At 43.4% G+C, this 10,430-nt stretch overlaps 2 protein-coding genes and 1 non-coding gene across 3 annotated transcripts; 2 read left to right on the forward strand and 1 right to left on the reverse strand.

Annotated features, from left to right (window-relative positions):
* Positions 1-704: 704 nt before the first annotated feature.
* LOC139432530 (5.8S ribosomal RNA) lies at positions 705-859 on the reverse strand. Its single transcript, XR_011642289.1, has one exon. It is a non-coding gene; the product is annotated as a 5.8S ribosomal RNA (ribosomal RNA).
* A 1,889-nt stretch (positions 860-2,748) lies between these two features.
* On the forward strand, positions 2,749-5,070 carry LOC139432514 (uncharacterized). Its single transcript, XM_071201203.1, has one exon. It carries the CDS (start codon positions 2,749-2,751, stop codon positions 5,068-5,070), a length of 2,322 nt encoding a protein of 773 aa, XP_071057304.1.
* Positions 5,030-7,665, forward strand: LOC139432515 (uncharacterized). Its single transcript, XM_071201204.1, has 2 exons — positions 5,030-7,411; positions 7,462-7,665. The coding sequence occupies exons 1-2, from the start codon at positions 5,076-5,078 to the stop codon at positions 7,475-7,477; spliced, it is 2,352 nt and encodes a 783-aa protein (XP_071057305.1). The 5' UTR covers positions 5,030-5,075; the 3' UTR covers positions 7,478-7,665.
* The last annotated feature ends 2,765 nt before the right edge of the window (positions 7,666-10,430 follow it).

Raw genomic sequence — 10,430 nt, forward strand, 5'->3', positions numbered from 1 at the left:
CACGCACCCGTCGATATATTCGCGCGCTCTTTCGGCGGTAGTTAAAATAACAAACATAACATAGCGATCCGTCGCTTCGATGGGCGACGAGTACGGAAGGAGAGCGCAAAACGCTCTCTCAATCACCTCGCTAAGCGTGGTTGTTACCACTTCTCGCTACGCTGACGCGCGAATATCGATACTCTACGCGATCTGACGAAGCCGTGTTGTATTGTTTTATTAACGCTAAACGTGACTGTACATCGCATCGCCGCCTCCGAACATAGATACGTCATTTTTAATCCGACAAGCGAAAAATATTAATTACTACGACGACTCGCTCGCGTTGGGCGGTCAGACCGTTCGTAAAAAATTTCCATTAGTCGTTGCCGTTCGGCGTACATGCGGGGCTGTTATAATACGACGACGCCCGTTTTATGCGGTAAAACAAACTCTCTGACACGTCGATCACAATCGAGTTCGGACTGGCGTATGTAACACGACGAGACCGTATATTACTGGATATACTGGTGCACGTCGCTCGCCGCGAACCAATAAAGGCGTTAATTTTAATCGACGCTAAACGAACGGACGAGCTCGCCGCCCTCTGCTATGGAGGGACGGTCGAAGCGGGCCGGACTTGTTCGCGAACGATCAGATATTTGCCACGACGCACCGCGCCGTTTATCGGCGCGTAGCGCGCCCGGCAGTCGTGAAAATTGAAACGACCCTCAGCCAGGAGTGGTCCAGGAACAGTATCCGAAGACCGCAATGTGCGTTCGAAGTGTCGATGTTCAAGTGTCCTGCAGTTCACAATTTGACGCGCAATTAGCTGCGTTCTTCATCGACCCACGAGCCAAGTGATCCACCGTTCAGGGTAATCTTTTTTGATCACGTTACGTAAAGTAACAACGCCAGCTCGTGCGCACTCTCTGTTGCGCGGTAGCGGCGGATTTGGGCTAGTTTTACACGTACAAGTTAACAACATTTACGCTTGGTAATTGCATTTATTAACACAGGCGTTATATTATCGCTCCGCCAGGCGGCTTTACGACGCAAACACCGGCGGCCAAGACGACGACGACAGTTTCCTCGAACGTCGTACGACGAAATATAGCCGGCGAGAGGGACGAGCGCTCGCCCGCCGATCGTGCGTGGCGGCGGAACAACTAAGCGCTCCCGTCGTCGTTTATTGTCGGGCCTTGCGATTATAAATTTTGGGCGAACATCATTTTACCACCGTCGGAGTGCCGCACTCGTCGTCCTCAATGGAGGAGGTTGGTGCGCTTCTCCTTTTCGCAGATACTAAACCGAACTCGCGCGCGTTATACGAATGGTAACGCGCAGCGGTCGTGTTTCCCTACGATAGGTACCCAAAAAAATTATTAAATAATCGAAAGCCTCGATCGGTCTCCGACGGGTTTCCGTCGTCTTTCGACGGACTACGACCACACTCTTTAAATGCGTCCAAGCCGCTCTGGATTTCCGGAGCGACAACGTGATGCGTTCGAAAAATATGACCGCTTCGAAACACCTAGGTTTCGCCCCATCTCGCGAGATGGTGTACGTACGACGAGGACGTACCACTCTATTCACGACAAGATTAAGAGACTACTAATCGATGTTCTCTGCGGTCGATATTATTACGTTTAAAAGCGCGTCGAGCGTGCTTTAGCTGTGTGTAAGACGAGCGGCGACGTCTTATAATATTATTGTTCATGCAAGAACGCATTGTCGAACCTCGAACGCGCATGATCCACTCGGGGGCGTGCGCCCTCTAACGTTATCCTCACCTTTATCATTATCGATAAATCGTTCACGCGCACGAGTCGAATTTAAATGTAAAGAAGAGGTAGTGAGTGACAATATAGATATATATACGTAAGACAATTTTATCTTTTATTTTCATATTTATTAACATTTGAAATCAGCACCTCCTCGTTAATTACCCAGCTTATTGCTGCGCGTACATTTATGGTCCTTCGAGCCGGATTCGGCATTTTGATTACCGGTTTTTGGGCAAATTTAACGCCGTCTCTTGTCAATCGCCATTTTTCCTCACGCCTTTCTTCACGTTTTTCGTTCTACAAATCTGAGTTTTTCATCGTCATCTCAGCAATTAAACCCAACAACTATTTCGTTTAAACCTGAAAATAATAAAACAATTATTAATATCAATATATTTTTCTTGTTTAAAGAAAACCTCTTTGACGTTGCGCGTTGTCAATCCTTCTTTTGGAATATCTACTTTATTCTTTATCAGTTTTTAAATTCTCCCTTGAGAATCTATTCCCCTTGGAATAATTTTGATTTCTTTTACTTCCACATTTTCTGGAATATTTTTCTTTTCATTTTTTTTCTTAATTCTCCCTTGAGAATCTATTCCCCTTGGAATAATTTGGATTTCCTTTACCTCCAAGTTTTTTGGAACATTTTTCTTTTAATTTTTTTTTTTCTTCTTAATTCTCCTTTGAGAATCTATTCCCCTTGGAATAATTTTGATTTTTCTTACTTTGCACATTTCTGGAATATCTTTCTTTTAGTTTTGCTTCATTCTCCCTTGAGAATTCATTCCCCCTGGAATTTCATTATTATTTTTTTTTTTTTTCTTCTTCTGGGAATTTATTGCCCTTGCAACTTAAATTCTTACCTCAATATTCTTACAATAGAATATATTATAATTTTCATTTTGATTTTCCCTTTAGGGTGTTTCCCATTGGCTACCTTAATTATCCCCATTCATATTAACTTTCCTAAGTCTCCCTTGAGATGGACAAGCTTACAAAATTAAAGTTACGACGAAGTGTTTTCCAAAATCGTCTTACCGAGGCTCGAGACAGTGGTCAAACTGCTTCCGATGATTCCTCTCTACAACTCATCTTTCTTGAACAAGCCAAACGTGCTGATAAAGCTTACGACGAATTTACAACCATTCACAATCAAATTATAGGACTTATTGAAGAAACAGACTTTGATGATCAAGATAAAATTCGCAAAGATGTTGATACGGCCTATTTTACTATAAAGGCTCTCTTTCACAAAATGCAACAACCCGATGCTTCCGATTCTGTTCCAGCTCCGTCTACGCCTAAATTAAATAAAATTGTCATTCCGACTTTCGATGGAAATTATAAAAACTGGCCGACATTTTTTGATTTATTTAGAACGTTAATTCATGAAAACGATTCCTTGTCACCAGTGGCAAAGTATCAATATTTGCTTACTTCCTTGAAAGGAGAAGCGTTTAATTTGTTAAAGGGCCTTCCCGTCACAAATGAAAACTATTCCATTGCCTATACCACCTTAAAAGGAAGATATCAGAACAAGCGTCATTTGGCTACGCTTTATTTTAACGAGATTATAAATTTAAAACCTGTTCATGATGAATCGTCCAAGTCTTTCCGACATTTTATTGATACCTTCAAAGAGAATGTTGAAGGGTTTCGATCGCTTAAGTTTCCCGTTCAACATTGGGATTTTCTCTTATTCAATCTTCTTCTTCTGAAGATCAACACCGCAACAAAGACGAAATTTGAATCCGAACACGCGTCAGTTGAAATTCCAACGTACACTCAATTAATTGATTTCCTGGAAAAGCAGGCAAAAGCTTTGAATTCAGTTTCACTCACGTCAAATGAAAAAACTCACCTGAATCAATCAAAATCGTCTCAAAATATTCGTAACAAGCCATCCATCAATCTGAAGGTTGAAGAGGCCACAAAAATTAAATGTGTGTTGTGTTCCCAATCACATCCATTATATCGATGTTCAACATTTCACGCAAAATCTGCAGCCGATAGATTATCATTTGCCAGAGACAACAACTTATGTCGCAATTGCCTTAATAACTCGCATCAAACAAATAGCTGTTCATCTACTCATCGTTGTAGAGTTTGCCATCAAAAACACCACAGCTCTTTACACTTCGATAATTCTAAATCGTCATTGGTTCACGTTGGAACTACAGCCTGTGATGTCAGTCAAACCTCCGACCCTACAAATCAACAGATTATTTTACCGATCGCCTTTTTGCAAATCAAAGATCGATTTGGTACATTACATCTCGTTCGAGCCTTAATAGACTCAGGAAGTATGTCCAACTTCATTACAGCAAAACTTGCTAAAAAACTTCGTTTGCCTCGGACTCGAAATACTTCATTGGAAATCAGAGGCCTTAATTCTATGACTTCTGTATGCAACAAAGGAAAAGTTAAATGTTATGTTCAACCATGCCACACGTCACAACCGTCTTTTGATTTTGATGCCATAATTACACCCAACATATGCTCTGATCAACCCACTTATCAAGACATTCAAATGGCTTATGAACATCTAAAAAACTTAAATTTTCAAAAGGAATTTAAATCGAATCTTAAAGAAGTTGATTTACTTCTGGGTGCGGAATTAGTACCTCAAATCCTTACTAGTGGTCGTATACGAGAAGGTCCCAACGATCCAGTCGCAGTTGAATCCGTTTTCGGTTGGTTGCTTATGGGACGTTCTTCATTATCTTCATCGACACCAACATCAACTTGTTTGTCAACTATAGCTTCTTCATGTTCACTTGATCATACGATACAAAAGTTTTGGGAAATTGAGTCGATTCCCGTGAAATCTTTATTCACCCCGGAAGAAGAACCCTGTGAAAAACATTTCCGAGATAATTATACACGTACGACTGGTGGTAGATTCATCGTTTCCTTACCCTTCAAGTCCAATAAACCTACACTGGGAGATTCCTATCAAACTGCTCTCACAAGATTTAAATCCTTAGAAAACCGTTTGCTTAAAAATCCTTCTTTACATGACGACTACATATCCTTTATGTCTGATTATCTTTCCTCCGGTCACATGTCTTTAAATACCGTCAGCTCACCTCTTTCCTCAGCCACATACTACATTCCTCATCATTGTGTAATGCGCGCAGAAAGCGCATCCACCAAGCTTCGTGTCGTCTTCGACGCCTCGGCGATGTCTTCGAATGGGAAATCGTTAAACGATAACTTACTGATTGGTCCCAAGTTACAACAGGACATCGTCAAGGTTTGCTTAATTTTCGATGTTACAAATTTGCCTTCACGTGCGACATAAAGCAGATGTACCGCCAAATTTTGATTTCCCCTCAAGATAGGAATTATCAACGAATCCTTTGGCGATTCTCTCCTCAAGAGCCATTACAAGAATTCATTCTTAATACAGTTACGTATGGCGTATCATCGGCTCCGTTCTTAGCCCTGCGCACTCTGTTGGAACTGGCTAATCTATATATTAATGAATATCCTTTAGCTGCAAATATCTTAAAAAATAATATCTACGTTGATGATATCGTCACTGGGACAAATTCCATCAAAGAAGGTCTTACCTTACAAAAGGAATTAATCACACTTTTAAAAAAAGGAGGTTTTGAGCTGAGGAAGTGGGCCAGTAACTGCAACGAAATCTTACGATCGGTCTCGGAAAGCGATATACAAACTCCAATATCAATGGACTACGATGAAATATCCTGCGTCAAGGTTCTGGGACTACAATGGGACCCCAATAGCGATATGTTTCACTATTCCCATTCTCCTCGTCCCTCACTTTCCACAAAACGATCTAGTTTGTCTGACATTTCTCGCATCTATGACCCTTTGGGCTTTTTAACCCCCTGTACCTTTAAAGCAAAATGTTTTATTCAGCAACTTTGGCAACTGAATCTTGAGTGGGATGAAATTCCTCCATATCACATTGCTCAAAATTGGCAAGATTTTAGAGTTAAATTAAAATTATTATCTAACTTACGTGTACCACGATTAATAATTCCCGATGACTCAAACTCAATCCAACTTCATTTGTTTTGCGACGCTTCGCAAAGTGGCTACTGTGCGGTAGCATATTTTCGATGTGTTACACCTCAATCTGTGACGACTTCTTTTATCTGCGGTAAATCCCGCGTAGCTCCTCTTAAAACTCTCTCAGTCCCTCGACTTGAGCTTTGTGCAGCGGTATTGCTCGCCGATCTTTTAAAAATTATTCAGGAAAATCTATCTCCTGAAATTAAAATAACCTCTGTTACCGCCTGGTCAGATTCCCAGGTTGTTTTAAATTGGGTAACTTCTTTACCTCACAAATGGAAAGTATTTGTATCTAATCGGGTGAGCCACATTCAGGAAATATTACCTCCAACCTCATGGAAATATGTCCCATCATCGGACAATCCAGCTGATTGTGGTTCCCGTGGTCTGTTTCCGGACCAGCTGTCCTCATTTAATCTATGGTGGAACGGCCCCACTTGGCTAATCTCTGATTCTTACTCTTGGCCATCTCAGATCATGTGTAATCTAAATGATCAAGAATTGATCAATGAACAAAAACCTATCGTAGTTAACTTAATAGAAAATTCTACAAACTTTATCGATAATTTACTTACTAACATTTCTTCTTTATCAAAGATTAAAAGAATTGTAGCTTATATGCTGCGATTTATACTTAGAACTAGAAAACAGAAGTCCTTATTCTCCGTTTCATTGTCTCAATTTGAGCTCCAAAAAGCTCTACACGTTCTTGTTAAACATGTTCAGCGTGAACATTTTTCTGAGATCTTTACTGCTATTCTCAAATCTAAAAAACTTCCAAAACCCATTCGTAAACTCGTTCCTTTTCTTGATCGGGATGGGTTGCTCAGGGTGGGTGGACGGTTAAAACATTCTGAAGTGTCATACGAACAAAAACATCCGTTATTATTGCCGCGTGATTCTCGGTTGAGTGAATTAGTTATTGAAGATACTCACCGCGAGTTTTTGCATCCTGGACATCGTACTCTGCACGCACTTCTGGCTCAGCAGTTCTGGATTCTGTCACCGCGACGAGCTATTCATCGAGTCATTTCCGGATGTATGAAATGTGTTCGAGCTGATCCCAAGACGCAGATTCCATTGATGGCTAATCTTCCCAGTTACCGATTCTCTGAGCTGAAAGCCTTTTACGTATCTGGGGTGGACTTTGCCGGCCCAATATTTACTACAATGCATCGCTCTCGTGGCGTACGGTCTGTAAAGTCGTACATTTGCGTTTTTGTTTGTGCGTCCACTAAAGCCGTACACTTAGAGTTAGTTTCAGACTTATCGACAGACGCCTTTATCGCTGCTCTCCGACGCTTTCTATCTCGTAGAGGACATTGCTCGATGTTATTTAGCGACCAAGGAACAAACTTTGTGGGAGCTGACAACAAACTTCGTGAATTGGCCGCAGCAACTGGTACCTCCTTTGGGATCAACTGGCACTTTAATCCTCCCGGAGGCCCCCATTTCAATGGATTATCTGAGGCGGGAGTAAAATCGGTGAAAAACCATCTCACAAGAGTTATCGGAGAGCAGATACTTACATTCGAAGAAATGTACACCGTCTTAACACAAGTGGAAGCAGTATTAAATTCAAGGCCGTTGTATCCGATGTCAGGTGATGCAAATGACTTACAACCCTTAACCCCCGCGCATTTTTTAGTTTTAGGTCCACTTAATTCCGAATTACCGGAACCTAACCTTACAAAACGACCGTTAAATCGTCTTGACCGTTGGAACCTAATCCAAAGGATGGTCCAAGATTTCTGGGGGCGCTGGCGTGACGAGTATTTGCACACACTACAACAGAGACACAAATGGTCGGAAAATTCTCCAGGAATTAACGTTGGAGACCTTGTTGTTATAAAACACGACCAAAAACCGCCACTTCAATGGACATTTGGGCGCGTATGCGACATCCACCCTGGCCAAGATGGACTCGTTCGCGTCGTATCTGTTAACACCACCAATGGCGTTTTGGTTCGACCTGTTTCAAAGATTTGTTTGTTACCAAAAAAGAATCGTGATAATTGTAATTAATTTATACTCGATCTATTCGTTGTACTCTTCGTTTCATTGTTTTGTTCACTAGTCACTTTAATTGTTGTTAAAATTATATTAATTTTGGTGGGTGGAATGTTCATGCAAGAACGCATTGTCGAACCTCGAACGCGCATGATCCACTCGGGGGCGTGCGCCCTCTAACGTTATCCTCACCTTTATCATTATCGATAAATCGTTCGCGCGCACGAGTCGAATTTAAATGTAAAGAAGAGGTAGTGAGTGACAATATAGATATATATACGTAAGACAATTTTATCTTTTATTTTCATATTTATTAACATTTGAAATCAGCACCTCCTCGTTAATTACCCAGCTTATTGCTGCGCGTACAATTATTATTAATATTATACGCGTCTGCCTATCACGCCTGGTTATACACACAAAAAGCACGACGTGCGACGACGACTTTTTCATCGTTAAAAGTTCGGCCGCGAACGACACAGAAAGCGCTGCTGTTAGTTATAAATTCATCGTCGAAACGATATGCGAAGATATAAAAACGCGCGCTTCTCTCGGGTTCGTCGGCACGAAGACTTGGTTTGGTTCTCTTTTAACGACGCGACGACGTTATTTTGCGTTCGCGTTACGTTAATGATCCTTCCGCAGGTTCACCTACGGAAACCTTGTTACGACTTTTACTTCCTCTAAATGATCAAGTTCGGTCATCTTCCCAGTAACATCGGCGACGTCGAAACTCCGCCGCGTACCGGTCCGAAGACCTCACTAAATCATTCAATCGGTAGTAGCGACGGGCGGTGTGTACAAAGGGCAGGGACGTAATCAACGCGAGCTTATGACTCGCGCTTACTGGGAATTCCTCGTTCATGGGGAACAATTGCAAGCCCCAATCCCTAGCACGAAGGAGGTTCAACGGGTTACCCGGGCCGCTCGGCCAGGGAAGACACGCTGATTCCTTCAGTGTAGCGCGCGTGCGGCCCAGAACATCTAAGGGCATCACAGACCTGTTATTGCTCAATCTCGTGCGGCTAGAAGCCGCCTGTCCCTCTAAGAATTAATTGTACGCCGACAGTAAAAATCGCGCGCGACCACGACGCGAACGTCGGGCCGGCGGACCTTTGAGATGTCGAAAATACGCCTAGTTAGCAGGCTAGAGTCTCGTTCGTTATCGGAATTAACCAGACAAATCGCTCCACCAACTAAGAACGGCCATGCACCACCACCCACCGAATCAAGAAAGAGCTCTCAATCTGTCAATCCTTCCGGTGTCCGGGCCTGGTGAGGTTTCCCGTGTTGAGTCAAATTAAGCCGCAGGCTCCACTCCTGGTGGTGCCCTTCCGTCAATTCCTTTAAGTTTCAGCTTTGCAACCATACTTCCCCCGGATCCCAAAAGCTTTGGTTTCCCGGAAGCTGCCCGCCGAGTCATCGGAGGAACGTCGGCGGATCACTAGCTGGCATCGTTTATGGTTAGAACTAGGGCGGTATCTGATCGCCTTCGAACCTCTAACTTTCGTTCTTGATCAATGAAAGCGTTTTTGGCAAATGCTTTCGCTTCTGTCCGTCTTGCGACGATCCAAGAATTTCACCTCTAACGTCGCAATACGAATGCCCCCATCCGTTCCTATTAATCATTACCTCGGGGTTCCGAAAACCAACAAAATAGAACCGGGGTCCTATTCCATTATTCCATGCACACAGTATTCAGGCGAAGTTTTAGCCTGCTTTAAGCACTCTAATTTGTTCAAAGTAAACGTGCCGGCCCACCTCGACACTCAGTAAAGAGCACCGCGGTGGGATTGAAATTGGGCCGCCCCGAAGAGCTAAGCCCACCGGCAGGACGTCCCGCGGACACGCCAGTTGACACCGCGAGCGATGAACCGGCGGCGCGAGACACAAATTCGACTACGAGATTTTTAACCGCAACAACTTTAATATACGCTTTTGGAGCTGGTGTTACCGCGGCTGCTGGCACCAGACTTGCCCTCCAATTGATCCTCGTTAAAGGGTTTAGAGTGTACTCACTCCGATTACGGGGCCTCGGATGAGTCCCGTATCGTTATTTTTCGTCACTACCTCCCCGTGCCGGGAGTGGGTAATTTGCGCGCCTGCTGCCTTCCTTGGATGTGGTAGCCGTTTCTCAGGCTCCCTCTCCGGAATCGAACCCTGATTCCCCGTTACCCGTTACAACCATGGTAGGCGCAGAACCTACCATCGACAGTTGATAAGGCAGACATTTGAAAGATGCGTCGCCGGTGCGAGACCGTGCGATCAGCAAAAAGTTATTCAGAGTCACCAAGGTGTACGGTGACGGTTTAACCCGCCACCGATTGGTTTTGATCTAATAAAAGCGCTCCTTCCGTCTCCGGTCGGAGCTCTGTTTGCATATATTAGCTCTAGAATTACCACAGTTATCCAAGTAAATGTGTGTACGATCTAAGGAACCATAACTGATTTAATGAGCCTTTCGCGGTTTCACTACGGTGCGTCGTAGAGGTGGGCGTAGCAGTGGTAGTCCGGAGCGCGCGCCTCTTAACACAAATCTACCACAACTAAAAGTGTCGGAAGAAGGAAGGGCTACGCTTGCCGCTGCTCAACTTAAAGAACTACTAA

The sequence above is a fragment of the Onthophagus taurus genome, unplaced genomic scaffold, assembly GCF_036711975.1.
Source record: "Onthophagus taurus isolate NC unplaced genomic scaffold, IU_Otau_3.0 ScKx7SY_22, whole genome shotgun sequence".
Classification (NCBI taxonomy): domain Eukaryota; kingdom Metazoa; phylum Arthropoda; class Insecta; order Coleoptera; family Scarabaeidae; genus Onthophagus; species Onthophagus taurus.

What these genes read in the sequence shown, in the direction of transcription:
- LOC139432514 (XM_071201203.1), top strand. Translation starts at nt 2,749, where the DNA reads ATGGACAAGCTTACAAAATTAAAGTTACGACGAAGTGTTTTCCAAAAT.
- LOC139432515 (XM_071201204.1), top strand. Translation starts at nt 5,076, where the DNA reads ATGTACCGCCAAATTTTGATTTCCCCTCAAGATAGGAATTATCAACGA.